General features: G+C 35.9%; 1 protein-coding gene across 4 annotated transcripts in view; it reads left to right on the forward strand.

Annotated features, from left to right (window-relative positions):
• DICER1 (dicer 1, ribonuclease III) overlaps window positions 1–15,949 on the forward strand; it is a 63,252-nt gene that overhangs the window by 27,780 nt on the left and 19,523 nt on the right. For 3 of the 4 annotated variants that reach the window (XM_074542415.1, XM_074542414.1, XM_074542416.1), the window contains exons 7-16: window positions 891–1,025; window positions 1,762–1,922; window positions 3,166–3,334; window positions 5,334–5,806; window positions 9,446–9,578; window positions 10,472–10,714; window positions 10,813–10,967; window positions 12,269–12,401; window positions 12,852–12,927; window positions 14,036–14,175. In XM_074542415.1, the coding sequence (XP_074398516.1) occupies window positions 891–1,025; window positions 1,762–1,922; window positions 3,166–3,334; window positions 5,334–5,806; window positions 9,446–9,578; window positions 10,472–10,714; window positions 10,813–10,967; window positions 12,269–12,401; window positions 12,852–12,927; window positions 14,036–14,175 (1,818 nt within the window). Of the gene's footprint in view, window positions 1–890; window positions 1,026–1,761; window positions 1,923–3,165; window positions 3,335–5,333; window positions 5,807–9,445; window positions 9,579–10,471; window positions 10,715–10,812; window positions 10,968–12,268; window positions 12,402–12,851; window positions 12,928–14,035; window positions 14,176–15,949 lie in introns of those variants that run through there. The other variant, XM_074542417.1, reaches the window with a different exon arrangement.

A 15,949-nucleotide genomic window follows, 5' to 3' on the forward strand; every position in this document is an offset into this window, starting at 1 on the left:
AAGTAAAAACTAAGTAAAGCAACAGAGAGGCTGGATCAAAATTGATTCCTTCCAATTATGAATTCAGTCTTCTTTAAAGAGAAAGCATATTGGTATATTTGTATGTTAATCTTGAGGCAAATATATATATGGTATTTTCAGGTTGTTATTACAAAGCCATCCTCTAAATCCTTTCTTTTCAATCTACCTGACTTGTTCATTATGTCGATTGCAGAACAAATTTTGAGTGTGCATTCGATACTTCAAATACTATTAAAATTTTGTGAAATGTTAGGGTTTTGGGGTTTACTTTCTGGTAAAAGCATTAGTAATGCTTTATGGAATACGTCTGAGGAACTCTGACAGAAGGAAGTGTTGCTGTACTTAGTGAAGTTCCAAATGAGTTTAAAAACTATGTCATTTTATCAACAAACTCGATTTTTATGTGTTAGTGTACAAGAAATAAGTTTTTCTTTAACAAGAATTCTGATAATGTCCTGCTTGTATTACTGCTGCAATTAGTTAAGAGCTTATGAAGAGCTATCTTTCTTGCTGGAGACATGATGATGGGACACATATAAGGACACTATCTTAATTTATTAGGATTATTTAATGATACCTGTTCTGCGTGGTGTGATTGCTGTTGAGATTCTGTTGTATTCATTTTTTAACTAGGCACGTGCCTGTAGAGGTAGAGACATATATAAAAATACACCCCCATCCAGAGAGATGGCTTTCTCCAGTAGAGAATGTTTTAATCTCTCTTGTCCTTACCTGGTGTAGGTATATCAGTGGGGATTGGTATTTGCCAATGCTGTCTCACAAGACCTGCAGAAAACTTTTCCTCCTTCACCTTGACCTCTGATAGCTTGTACTTACCTTGTACTGACATTTTTTTCCTTTCAATCTAGGTTCTGGTTATGACATGTCATGTTGCTTTGACTGTTTTGAGAAATGAGTATTTATCCCTGTCAAATATTAATCTTCTGGTATTTGATGAGTGCCATCTTGCAATCCAGGATCACCCATACCGTGAGATTATGAAGGTGCATTTATTGCATGAATGTTTAATGTACTTGGTTGAGGAAGAAAAGTGAGTGGGAGAGCTGGAGAATTGGAAACCAAAAAAGATATTAGTGGAACTAATGTTAGCACATTCCTGGGACTGTGAAATTACTGTGTTAAGACTTCAGTGGTACTATGTGGTAGAATAATAATGTATTTACTGTATTTTATGGTGGGGATTAAAGACAAATCTGGATTTAACAGAGAAGCTAAATTTATTGAATTAGGGGAATTTTTAAAATTCATCAATAAAACATTTGAGTTAGGGAATGAGATATGCTAATCAGTATTTATTATTTTTTAAAATGCTGATCTCGAAAGGTATTAGTGGGGCTCTTTCCAGAATAGTATTGGCTCCATGTTGTTTTTTGGCATATAAGTGAGAGATGCCTGCATAATAAGTATCTTTCCAAATTTCTTTTCAAATGTATGTACCTTTTTATATGGCATGGAAGTGTTATGTTATGTATTGTAGGTATGACAGGAGTATTCTGTTTAATGCTAACTGTTTCCATTTTTCCATGTTGTAAACACTTACCTTTAAGTGTGATGGCTGTTTAACTTCCAGTCAGTAGAACAGAAAATATAAATTCAATGTTTGGGTCCTTTTGCAACACTTGCTATTGAAATAAAAGTTTCCATCCTAAGCATCGTAAATTTCCAGGTAAATTAACAGGATACCTTTTGTAATTAATTTAATTTGATTTGATTTCACAGATCTGTGAGGATTATCCATCATGTCCTCGAATTTTGGGATTAACAGCTTCCATTTTAAATGGGAAATGTGATCCTGCTGAGTTAGAGGAGAAGATCCAGAAACTGGAGAAAATTTTGAAGAGCAATGCTGAAACTGCAACTGATTTGGTGGTCTTGGACAGGTGTGTTTTATAATGATTGTTGGTAAATTGATGCCTGCATTTTCATTTTGGATAGAGGAGTAAACCAATAGCAGTATTTAGTCTTCTAAATTTTAGAAAAGTTTGTGTGTATATGATGCTGATATTCCATTTAGAGTGGAGATAGAATGTTAAATGGCTTTTGAGTATAAAGTTTGATTGGTCTTGGTAGGGAGCGATTTTCTGTTGTTAAAAAACAAAAGATGCAACAAAACACATCCTCTAACAAAAAAACCCAACCCAAAACAACCAAAAAACCCCTCAACACACCACCAAACTGAAAACCTGACATTTCACAAAATACTTCTGAACTTGTAAAATGCACTCTTTTGTGTGGAGTGTAACTGTTTCATGCCAAGTGTATGCCATAATGTCACTGTTTAGGAAAATGTGGCAACATCCCCAGTTCAATGTGCTCTTAATGTGCAAGAGAAGTTGCCTTTTTTTTTCTTTTCCCCCAAATGCATAGGCTGGGTTTTAAAGGCTAATGAAAGATAGAGGGAGAGGAGAGGAGCTAATAAATACTTAAATAACAGAGCCAAGTGAGTTACAGAATCTAGACTTCAGTGAGTGTTGTTTAAACTAAAGATGGTGATAATGCAACAACTTGTTGTAGGAGAAAGTAGGGTGAAATAATTGCTATGTAGCATGTTTTCTTCTACCACCTGTACTGCATTGTTGAGTTTCAAATAAAGTTAAAGGTTGAAAGTTATGGAACAGGTCTTTTGTCCATGCATAAGCATTTTAAATGCATTTTTGTTGAACTTGTCTGAACCATTTCCTTTTAAGCATTTCCTGCTGCCATTCAAGAATAAGAATTACTTTAATTGTGTAAATGTATTTAGAGACATAAATTTACATTATGTAGATTGCTTTTCTTTTGTGTAGCAAGAGAGTGCACTATTGAAAAACAAGTGAAGATGTTGGTGAAGTAATTAGAATTTGCTTAAATTTTCCATATTTGAAATGAGAATAGCAATATTAGCCTTCTTCTTAGGAGTGTATTAGAACAGTATCTAGAATTAAGTAGTTCAGCATTTTGGGAGGTGGAGGTTTTTCTGAAGTGTTTAACTGTATAATTTTTAATAATTATTGATTCTTGGTGGGGAAAGAAATGTTCTTGAATATGTGCCATGTTGCTGTTGAGTTTGCTGTTTAACCTTAAGAGCTGAAATAGCTGTGGCTTTCAGAAGCTGTGTTTAACTTGATCTTTGCCCTCATTCAGATATACTTCTCAGCCATGTGAGATTGTTGTAGACTGTGGACCATATACTGACAAAAGTGGGTTGTATGGAAGATTATTAAAGGAATTGGATGAAGCACTTGCTTTTCTGAATGACTGCAACATATCTGTACATTCAAAAGAAAGAGATTTTACCTTAATTCCTAAGCAGGTAAGGATATCAAGAAATGTGGGAAACCTGGGAATAGAAACCTTACTACTGTTTTTCTTTGCCATGTGTGTTACATAACTGAAACCTCCTTAGCTAGCCATCCTTAATTATCTGAAGCAAAAAGACTTCTGATTTTTGTGTTCATTAACATGCAGTTGTTTCCATTATGTGTGGGGCTTCAATATCAGGCATTGATTAGGATTCCATTTAGTTTGAGATTCAGATTTGCTTAAAGCACTAAAACAATTCTGCACCCTGATATTGTAGGTCCTTACCTCTGGAGTCAAGAATTTGACATTTTCACAATCTCCTATGACCTTTGAATAATTCAGTACAGAGGAAATAAGGCTTCAGGAAGATTTTGGACTGTTCCCTGTTGTATTAAAAGTTGGTAAAGGAAGAATTTAGGCAAAAATTCCAGCCAGAGATGTACAGTGTCTGTAATTTATCTTAGAACAATGTTGCACTGGTGTGACACCTTGCTGGAACAGAATTTGAATCTCAAGTCTTGCTTGACTTTCTTTCTCTGTGTTTGCCCCTGTGTTGTCCTGACCTTTGGCAGAGGCTGGCCCAGAAGGTGTGGAGTGTTTAGCAGGGATCTCTCACACAAGGGGTCCAGGTACCTTTTTGAACAAGAAGTCAGTAGTGAGTCACTACTGTGATTATACCTGTTATAGTCCATGAGAAAGTTGGAGAATGTATTTCTTTCTTCAGCCCAAAATATTCCATTTTCCTTTAGCATTCTCAGAAACTGGGGACTCTGACACTGTCTATAAAATATTATTTGTGCCAGAGGGAAAGATGGTACATAAGGCAGCCCATCACAGTGCATGGGAATTGGGAGTCCTGGTTATTTTTGTGCTAAATTAAAGTAGGCTAAAATACGTAAGGAATGCTGGCTGGAGGCAATCTTCATGACTTGCAGAGTCCAGAACAGTGGATTAACTGCTCTGCATCTAAAGCTTGTAACCCTCTGTGCTTGTTTTAAACCGGTAGCTCTCTGGAAGATGGAGACACCCATATTAAGAAAAGAAACAAGTTTCAGACTGAGGTGCTTTATGTCTTGGCAGTGTAGAGTATCAGACCTCTGTGTTGCAGTTACAGCTAGTCTAGATAGTTTTGCCCTTAAGTCTTAGAACTAATAAACTCCACAGAGGATAGGATAGCATCAAGAGGATGATAGCCTGTTCTTTATTTCCTCACAGAAGGGAAGAAGGAAGAGAAAGCAACAGATGAAAACCAGTGTCGTGTTATGGTACCATTGTAGTTCTTCTGGTACAATATAGGGCATCCAAATGATAAGTCCTTTAAATAGTGTTATCAGTGTACCCCATTTCTGAATTCCTAGTTTATCTTCTGACAGCTTCACTCTTCTGGAGGAAACAATCTCATAAGATAAGATTATGATGGTACTTTATTGCCTATTCTGTTTCTATGAATAGGATATAGTTTTCTCTTTTTAACTATTCCACCCACACATACTGTATTCTGTTTTTCCTAGGCTAGAATTCCTAAGGCCACCGTGCAACTTTCTGATTAAATACTTCTGAAACCCTGCCAGCTATCAGTAGTAAATAAAGTAAAAATGTCCAGAAAACTGTTTATTCTATAAGTTCTGTGTTATGAAGTAAAGATAAGAATTTTTACTTTGTTTATCTAGCTGCTTCAAAAAGTATTCTTTTTAGCATAGATTTCAAATTGCAGTTGTACAAAATGACAAAATTTTGATTAAGTTTGGGGTTTTTTGGAGATTCAGAAATGTACAGTTTGAAGTTGATTGGTAATAATTTTAAGGGGAAGGGGGGAGGGGAACTTGCTCCATTAGAAACACCAAATTTCCCAAGGTATCTAAACAAGAAAAGCAGACTTCTGCTTTCTTTTTAAGTAGAAAAATTGCCATAATCCTTCCAAAGAATGTAAGAGAAAAAAAGCCCCTAGTCTTAAATGAATAGCTCATGAATGTACTCTTTGAACTGATACTTGAATTCATTTGTTGTAGATATTGTCAGACTGTCGAGCTGTGTTGGTTGTTCTGGGACCGTGGTGTGCAGATAAGGTAGCTGGGATGATGGTGAGAGAGCTGCAGAAGTATATCAAACATGAACAAGAGGAGCTGCACAGGAAATTTTTATTGTTTACAGACACTTTCCTAAGGAAAATACATGCACTCTGTGAAGAGCACTTCTCGCCTGCCTCACTTGACCTGAAATTTGTGACCCCAAAAGTAATAAAGCTGCTTGAAATCTTGCGCAAATACAAACCATATGAACGGCAGCAGTTTGAAAGTGTTGAATGGTATAACAATAGGAATCAGGATAATTACGTATCTTGGAGTGATTCTGAAGATGATGATGAGGATGAAGAAATTGAGGAGAAAGAGAAGCCAGAGACTAATTTCCCATCTCCCTTTACTAATATTTTATGTGGAATTATTTTTGTGGAAAGAAGATACACAGCAGTTGTTCTAAATAGGTAAAGCTTTTTATTTAACAAAAAAAATATTCTTATGGAAAAAGGCAGATTTAGCTGCCAGGATGTTAATATCATGAATATGTAGGGGATTTCTTTGTATTTTCAGAACTCTTTTCATAAAGTTGGTTTAGAAGATCATACACAATATTTCTAAAGCATATGAGAAGAGTTACATCTTTGAAAGTTGTACTCAAGGACTTGTTTCAGACCTGAGTTTTTAATTTGATTCCTTTAGAAAGTAAATTGTTAAATACTGTACTAAACCTGTAAAATAAGCATATACTGATTTGTTATAATTGGCCCTTAGATTTTTATTTTCAATGGATGTTGAAAATTTCTCTAGCCTACTGAGTTCAATACTTCTGGAAATCTCACCATTACCCTACTAAATCACAATATTATATGATTCAAGTCTAGAGAAAATCAAATTTACCCTTGCACAAATATCTCTCAAGATTTACCAGTACTGCTTTCAGAGTTGATGTTTATAAAGCACCTGTTTAGTCAGACACTGAGTGCTTTCTTAAAGTCTCCACCAAGAAAAATATGAATGTGGGAGTATTTGCCAACTGTCAGTATTGTAGTTCCTTATCAGTTCTTATTCTGGAATATGATACATGTTAGTTATGTATAGCACTTAATTTTTAAAAGCCATTTGCCACAAACTGTGAATGACATGATTGATTTGCCTATCCTGGTTTTGGTTTTCAGGTTTTTTCAGGTTTCTCTGGTAGTGTAGCAAATGTCCTGTGCCAGGTGTTCATTGCATTCTGGATACCTCTCAATCTGACCCCTCTATTGGTACATTTTTGCTTGAGTTAATAAGTGCATAACACATCCTTTGATCTGCAGACTTGCCTATGTCAACTTTTGTCAACTTTTATCTTTTCTCTTTTCCTTTTTTGCATTTTAAATATGTTCGGATAAATCTGCAGTATGAGGCAAACCAAGCTGTTCAGCATAATGAACATATTCTGTTAATATGTCCTGAAGAAATGACATTAACAGTCTTTTGCTGAGCTGAAATGAGTATTTCATTACCCTATAGGGAATGAACAGAATTCTGAAAACTTTTTTCTCCTCTGTTCTGTTATGAATGTGATTTAAATCGTACTGGTTTTCCACTGTGCATTCATTCTTGTATTCTGTGATTTATACAATATCCTAACTGCTGTTGAACCTGACAGAATACAGAGTCTAGATTAAATAGATGATCAAATTCTGCCATCTTTGAGCTTTAGGCACCTTTTGTAGAGGTTATTGGCAGCAAAATATAAAACTATATGTAACTTTTTGTCCCCTTCTGAAAGCTAGCTGCCAGACTCTCAAAATGCTCCTTTATCTCATGTAGCACCTGATTTCAGAGCACCTGATGTTGTATTGACCATCAGACTGGAAGCCTTTGCTGGAGAAGCTCACTGTAGGCCACCTTCAGCAGAGTGCATTTGATTTCAAGGGCCTCTGCTGATGACAGCTATACCTAGGCTATATGCAGGGGAAGGACTCTCTACTGAATGAGAAATTCATGAGTGTTTGAATTAATATATCACAGCTACTTCCAGTAATGGAACTGACTTCAAACAGAAGTATAATTTTTCTTATAACACAATTATTATGGTATATTTAGAATACCATTTTATGAAATCTAGAATGGGCAAAATTGATGGCATGAGTTGTACTTTCTGTCTTTATTATTGCACGCGGTGGAGAGGCTCGCTCAGTGTTTAAGTTGATCTATACAATTCAGTTCTGATGCCTATAAGCTTCTTTTCAGAATAGAAGACATTTTCTAAAGCCCAGTTCCCTTCCATTTGCATTGTAAGTGCCTCTTAGCTCCCTTAAGAGAAGGGTTTGAAAGCAGAAGTTTGAAAAGCAGAAGTTATGTGTTTGAAAAACACCACCTGTTACCTACCACAAATAGTTTTTTTTAATCATTAGTTTGGAGTCCTATATATTTCTCAGGAACTTGGCTAAGATTTGCAATGAGGTGTTTATTCAGATGCTTTTTATTGTCTATTTCTATACAAGTAAACTAAAGTAAGAATGTTTGAGATGTTAAGTAGGAGCTCCATTTGTATGACCTCACAGAAATGCCATATCCAAAAAGAAATAAAAACATATTTCTGTCCAGTTATTAATCCATACTTTCTTAGACTGTCTGTCTCAAGAGCCTGGACTGCATACAGAAGTGTAACTCCAAATACAGAAATGTAACTCCATTTGGCCTTGAACTAGCAAACCACATTTGCGCTTCAGCACAGGAGGGTCCTTCTGGTCTTGTTTCCTTAAGGATGGCAAGTTGTATGCCTGTTTTCTGTCCTCTTGCCTATCTCTCTGTTCATTCCAGTTTTAACAGATTGCAAAAGAGGAAAACCTTCAAAATGTTTTATGTTCCCATAAATTTTGTTTAAAATGGGGACTAGGAAAGGGGGCCAGACTTGAGTAGTTTCCCAAGGGTAGAAAGAGCAGGGAGAGCTTTGCAGTTTCCCTCTGGTTTGGCAGCAGCTTGCTGGGCAGATGGTAGGCTTATAGCTGGGGGCTGGCACAGCATCCATCTACTTCTGTGTGAGACAGAAATGCTAGAGATTTTTTGGGGAAAGGTTTGAGTTACTGCTGGAGGTGTAGAGAGAGAGAGTCTCTGGCTGTGGGGAGCATCTGGTAATGGACATGATGGATGTGCTTTGGGCAGAGTAGTAGTGGGATGGCTGTAGTGACACATGCAAGGGATTATTTGTTGTATATAATACCTTGATTTTTATTGGCTCTCCTGTTTACAAGCCTGTTGCAGTTAAGTAATTCCAAATTTTGTTCATCCTGAAAACTGATCAACTAATGATGCTTCAGCATACTTACTTTGCACACTGTAATTGTGGTTCTAAATCCATAAATGCCTCATTTTTAGATTTCATGCATTATTTAGGTGAGCAGTCTTCTACCTTATGTGTGAAATCAGAACAATGCAGAAGCCAGTGTTTTCTGCTTCTATAACATAAAGGATAAACTGAGTGGAAATAAAGTGAGAGCATGAGAGTTCCACACATCCCTGTCAATTACTCCTTTTAAAGAATTGTATTACATCCTCTATTTGGGTTAATTTCACAAGTAGTGAACATCTCACCGTGTAGGCTGAGCATCACCCTTGAGAAAAACAGGTCAACATTTTGTCACCAGTGTACTTGAACAGAATGTATATTCTAATAGTAAGTAGAATTACAATCTTATATTTTAACCTAGAAATTAACATTGTATACTGAAGAAACATACTTTTGTTGAGGAAGCAGATACAGGTCTTCTAAAATCAGCTAGAGCCTACAGAAAAAGATTAACAAAGTAATTTTGAGTAGAGTGCTTTAACAACTGAGAGCCTTAATAGATTGGTTTAAAAATATAGAGTTTTAGCATGATAGGTCTGAAATGTGTGTGAAGCACAAAATGCATGAGCTCTCCATGTGTTTCTGTATGCAGTCTATCTTGTGATAACCTTACAGTGGTTTTTGAGAAGACTGCAGTCAGTTTATGTGTTAACATGACTTAATTGTCGTGCTTCCACTTTTCCTTTTAACATAGGTCGTATAAATAATAGATTTTCCTCCATTTTGTAGGTTGTGTAACTTCTAAAAACATGTGTAATATTTTTAGGTTGATAAAAGAAGCTGGCAAGCAAGATCCAGAACTGGCTTACATCAGTAGCAATTTTATAACTGGACATGGCATTGGCAAGAACCAGCCTCGTAACAAGCAGATGGAAGTAGAATTTAGAAAACAGGAAGAGGTAACCTCAAGAAAAAAATTAAACTGGCAATTTTTGTGTGTGTGTGCCTTTGAAAACAAAATAAATCAACAGGCAGACTCTGGGGCACAGTCACTAGAAGTTTATAGCTTTTTTTAACAATAATGCTTACTTATTGGAGATACAGCTGTTTGTAAAACAATAAAAATATGTTTGGAGACACATTGCACAAACAAATTAAAACTTCACGTAAATTCATGTTTATATCTAGTCAGATCATTATCTAATTTTTCTGCATTGTGTTAGTGGTAATATAATAATATGTTACAAAGGTAAAGAATGTCAGGCTTACTGACATACTGACATTTTCAGTAGTTCAGCTGATTTTAATATTTATCTTTTCTAAATGTGAATTTGGTTAATTATTAAATGTTAAAATGTTTAAAAAAACCCCTGATTTTACATTATTAAAGCTCATCCTGGCTGGGTTGTGCTCCAGACACCACACTTTTCCTTAGTATTGTTTCATATATAGTATAAATATCAGAAATGCCAGTTCTAGAATGAGCTCTATCCCCTGAAGGTGCTTCAGCCTCAGGACTGTTTGGGAAAAGATGGTGTCCTGAAAATACAATTTGTTTTTTCATTAATACCACAACTGAAAACTTGTAAGTAAATAAGGGGGATCCTCTCCATTCCTAGGGGTTATAGTAGCTTCTTAGACACCTGTGATACCTAATTTTATTCTTAGAAATCTGCTGGTTCAGATAAACAGTCTTGTTATGTTTCTGAAAAGATTCTTTGTAATAGTTTTGTGTTTCCATGTCTGGACATGTTTTGGGGGTGTTTGAGCCACTCATCGTGGTTTTATTATCTTTTGTTGAATTTCATGATGGAAACGCATCTTGTAAAATTTGCCTTCATTACTTTTGCAGGTTCTTAGAAAATTTCGAGCACATGAGACCAACCTGCTTATTGCTACTAGTATTGTAGAAGAGGGTGTTGACATACCCAAATGCAACTTGGTGGTGCGTTTTGATCTGCCCACAGAGTACCGTTCCTATGTGCAGTCAAAAGGAAGAGCTAGAGCACCAATTTCCAATTACATTATGCTAGCAGATACAGACAAAATCAAAAGTTTTGAAGAAGATCTGAAGACGTACAAAGCAATTGAGAAGGTATGAGGTCAAAGGAATGGGTCTGGGGTCTTTTAAGTGTATCTTAGTACATTTTCAGGGGAAAACCTCTCATCATGTTAATTTCTTGAAATGTTCAGATCCTCCGAAACAAATGCTCAAAATCTGTTGATGCCAATGAAACTGAAACTGAACCCATTGTTGATGATGATGATGTCTTTCCACCCTATGTATTGAGGCCAGATGAGAACAGTCCAAGGGTTACTATTAACACTGCTATTGGACACATAAATAGGTAAGAGATATATTCACTTCTTACTTCATATCATTGACTGAAAGATTTCTTAGTCGATCATGGATGCATGGGGTATTATACACATTATACACATTTACTCTTAGGCAACCTGACAGGATCTTCTCTCCTAAAGAAAGTGGTCGCAGATTTGAAGGGATTATTTGCTTTCTTTATCTTTATCCTACCAGAGATTCTAGCTCTGATAATAAATGTAGTGATGTGGATTCCTGTTTAAATAAAAGCTTCTCTGAAAACATTCAGCTTCAAAATGTGTACTAAATTTGCATTTTTGCTCATGTCAAGCCAGTTTTAAAAACAAATAAACAAATTGTTAAAGCAGTATTTAATTATTCAGTTCTAATATTTACATTTGTGGTAGCAGTGTGTTGCCATCTTTACCAACAAAACCACAGTAATTAAAGTCCACTAGACAGGATGGGAGCTACTCAAATACCAACTCTGTAAGGGGATGGTAATTAGAGGAGGTTCTCAGTGATGGGAAGAGAAAAAAGATAAGGAAGAAGATCCAGGGAGCTGTGGACCAGTCAGTTTAACTATAGTCATCTGGAATGTCCTTGTGGCAATGGTTTTTAGGCCCATAAAGAAAAGGAGGTTGGCAGAAACCAACTAAGTTTTACTGAGGGATTTTTATCTCTGGTGTCATGAAGTGGTTGAGTATGAAAAGCAGTGAATGTCATTTACCTAAGTAAAGCTTAGATGCAATTGCCAAAGTACTACCTCAGTAGCTAAATTCTGGAGATGCAGACCATTTTGATGGACTGGCTGGTAAATAAATCCTCTCAAAGCAGTCAGATTTGAAGCATGAATGGCAGATGGTAAATGGTTCAAAGGCTGTCTGGCAGCTGGGTGTATGTGGCATTGAACTGTTAAGAGGTCCAGCACAGTTTAACATCAGGATGTTGTTATTTAATACCAAGCTGGGAGAGAGGGAAGTCAGTACAAGGGAGGAGAGGCAGGAGGGGGAAACCATGATAAACAGGAGGAGTAAGACAACAGTAAACTCAGGAGTTGTTTATTATTATAATGGGAACCCTGGGACCTGGCAGGAAACAGCCTTGTGCATCATTACAAGCTGGAGTGACCTTTCTGGAGACCAGGTTAGTAATAAAAGACTTGGAGGTCTTCTGCTCAGAAGTTAGTTGAATATGAGTCAGTAGTGCACCTTTACAGTGTACATCATCTTCTCTAGCATTCTTACCAGTAAGGTGAGGTTCCACTGAAATGTGTTTGGGTTTCAAGTTGCACGTTTTGGTGATGTGTAAAATGTTTTGTCCCCTCAGGTACTGCGCTAGATTACCAAGTGATCCATTTACACACCTGGCTCCCAAGTGTAAGACCTGGGAACTGCCTGACCATACGTTTTACTCTACTCTCTACCTGCCAATCAACTCACCTCTTCGAGCTTCAATTGTTGTAGGTATTTGGGCAAGGAAGGGCATGGAAATACATAAATATGTTGAGCTAAGAATGGTCTGTGCCATTTCTAGATTTAGTTGCACTGTTGGTAATGAAAGCTAGACTTTTCTGTATAGTACTCTCTAACTGGTTTTAGATCACTGTCTGTTTTTGTTAGAATTCATTTTTCATCAGTTACTTTCTATGCCAAAGGCAAAAATATTTAGATATTCTCCCCTGTACATTGTTGTTTCATGCACTCGTCCTTTATTGGTTTTGATCAGTAGTATAGTTGAGTTCTTGTAATTTTGGTTTCTATGGAAAAACAAGCCTGAATATCTTCACAAAACTGCCATCAATGTGTTTTTTACAAAAATTTAGCTTGCTTGAAATGTTTGTGTTAGACTAAACACAATAAGTAACTTGCTAGTAAACCAGAGTTTTTACAAAGTGTTTAAATGTTTATAGGGCCCTCCAATGAGTTGTGCAAGACTGGCTGAGAGAGTTGTCGCTCTTATATGCTGTGAAAAACTGCACAAAATTGGTAAGAACTAGAAAAACAACCTCTTTGTTAAAGTGTATTTTATAGTTGCGAAGTTGCATATGATATAGATGTTGTATAGGTACATGCCCTTCTCCTGTAGCCATCTATTGCAGCTTGCTGTCGCTTGCCTTGTTTTGTGATGTGGTCATGTACTTAGTAATTTAGCTTACACTTGTAAGCTGAAGTAAATTTTCCAGGGAAATCTCGTTATTTAACAAATTTTATATTAAACAGCAAAATGAACATTAGTACGAGACGAAGATTTTGGCATTGAATATACTTAATAGGGAAAAAAGTCTTATTCTATAGAGGATACTGATTATAGTTCAGGGATCGCATCCTACAGTTGAAAGAATATGGTTTTCTAAGTTAATTGTGACAAAATGTAACTTATGCAACCCTAAATTTATTAGTTTCTCTACTGTATTCTAAGACATGGTCCAAAAATAGAACTTTGTAGTTCAGCTCTTTTATCTAGTAAGGATAATGGAGCATGTTCTTAATTGTGGAACATTTTAAGGATAATTCTGTGTTACTGTTTTTTTTAATGAAGTATGGAAGTATTTATGTATTTTTTAAGCAAAAAATAATTGTAGGTCTGGGGTTTGTATTTTTTTTTCTGAGTTAAACCTTTTGAACAGTAATTCATACCAACAAATATACCCAAGAATGGCACCCTGATGGCAGCTCGACCCAGTGTTGGAAGTGCACATTCAACAGCAGTGATTTACTTTTTAGAATGATAGAGAAATATAAATTTTCTCTCTTCCTTTGTATTACTCCATATGAGTGATTTGAAAGTAAATGTGTCAGTCATAGATCACTTTTGGGCAAAAAGAATTATTGGATATTTTTGTTAAAGAATTCAATTTTTAAATTAAATATAAGACTTTTTTGTACTAAAAATAAGCATTTGTTTTTCTCAAAATTCAGTCTTTATCACTCTTTCCACAAAGTTGCACTTTTGGAGCCTTGCAGTAGTCCGTGCATTTTAAAACCTTACATGTGAGGTGTTTTCACAAGCAGTTTCACTACTGTGTAGTATCTGAAGGAACCAAGATTTGGTTGCTCATAATGCTATTTCTTTGTACTCTTTTGTAATATTCAGGTGAACTGGATGATCATTTGATGCCAGTTGGTAAAGAAACGGTTAAATACGAGGAGGAACTCGATTTACATGATGAAGAAGAAACCAGTGTTCCAGGAAGGCCAGGCTCTACTAAACGAAGACAGTGCTATCCTAAAGCTGTTTGTATCACTTACTGCTGTCCAGATCTCTGATCTAATACTTTATGTACTAATAAGACAGAATTGCCAACTCTTAATCTTAGCTGATCAGAAATTTTTACAAGTCTTGTATTTACTTTGATGTTCTAATTCTGTGGAAGCCTGAGTGCTGCCTGAGTTTATGGTACCACATGCTTTGGAAGCATGCCTGTAAGCTCAGAAAACATTCACTCTCTGTAGGGCTTGTTGGCAAACACTTATTTGCCTAGTGTGAAAATAACTGTGAAGAAAACAGACCTGCATTAATAATCTGTAAAATCTTTACCTTATTACTGGGTTTCAGGACAAATAATTGAGCACTAAGGATGTGCCCCGGACTTAATACAGAAATATGTTTGGGGTTTTTTTGGATGCCTGGTTTACTGGTTGAACACAGAATTTCATATTTCCTGATTTAAATCTTAGAATATCAAATAAGTGTACCTGTATTTTTTAATTACTTTTAAAGTAGTTCTAAATATTATAATTTATAATATTATACTTGATCTGTTGAATGGGTCACACAAGAAAATACAGGTCTGTGTTCAGTAATGTATTCGCAGTCTGTTGCAACAGGTTTCAACTACACCAGCTTGTAAAATTGGACTTCTTACATGGTATTTGGTGGGGAATTGAAAATACTTTAGGAGAAAATGGAGAAAATAAGCTTTGTAAGAGTATTTTGCAACTACTCTGGAACCTTCCTTTTTCCTCTGCAGTTGTTACAGGTCCTGTCTAAAGTCCTTTGAATAGGACAGGTAACTTATAGAATCTGATAATCTTTGCATTTCACAAAGATGCACAGTTTGCATTTTTTGCACAGTATTTCTTGTTACAAAGCTTTTCCCTGTCCTTTTACCTCACCAATGATTGGAGTTGGGATGATTCATAAAATGCAAGATTATGGTGTCTCATTCAGAGGAGTTGATTTGTCAAGTGATGCATCATTCTTTCTCAGTTATTTCTTTTTTAATAGGGAATCTAAGAATACTTTCCTTTGCCTTTGTCCCAGCTTCTCACATCTGGAAAAGAAGCTTTGGCAAATGTTTAAGGTCTGCAAGATCCTCTTGGGTTTAATGTAGTTATTAAATTTATGAGTAATTTTCCATTAAGCTAAGGCCATAGTTTTACAGCAGTGTAACTTTAAAATCCAGGACTACTTGTATTGCAATTTACTTTTAGATAAACAGGAGGATCATTTAGAGACCTGCAAACTAATGAACTTCTACCAAACATTCAGCATGGTTTCTTAACATCCATGGCAAATATGAGCAGCAGAATTAAAAGTGCTTGTGGCTGTTGCAAGTATTCACATCTGCCAGCTAGAATTGTAATGAGAGAACTCATATAGTGTAGTACCTGGATGAAGGGGCAGTGTATTGAATTTTGCTTGTGTCTTTGTCCCAAGTGTATCAAAATATTTTTGATACTTTTAAATAATTCTGCTGGAAAAAGAATCTGTGTTAATGAAGATGTAAGTTCAGTCAAGCTTTTTTTTTTCCTGAGTATGTACACTTTCCTTTTTTTTTCCTGTTCTACTGTTAAGTTCCAAAGGTCTTGGACATAAAATGTGCTCTAGTGTTGCTAGTTAAATGCAGACATTTGCTTTAAAGCTTGTTTCAATCTGCCTAAAGTGGGGAGAGGCATGTTTTGCCTCCATCCACTACTGCAGAAAGGAAGGTTCTAAGCATACCTGAAAGCAGGATTAAAATACAAGCAAGCTTAAATGGTGTGATCCAAAGCCGTAACACAACTT

Source organism: Zonotrichia albicollis, chromosome 6 (assembly GCF_047830755.1).
Source record: "Zonotrichia albicollis isolate bZonAlb1 chromosome 6, bZonAlb1.hap1, whole genome shotgun sequence".
In the NCBI taxonomy this organism is placed as follows: domain Eukaryota; kingdom Metazoa; phylum Chordata; class Aves; order Passeriformes; family Passerellidae; genus Zonotrichia; species Zonotrichia albicollis.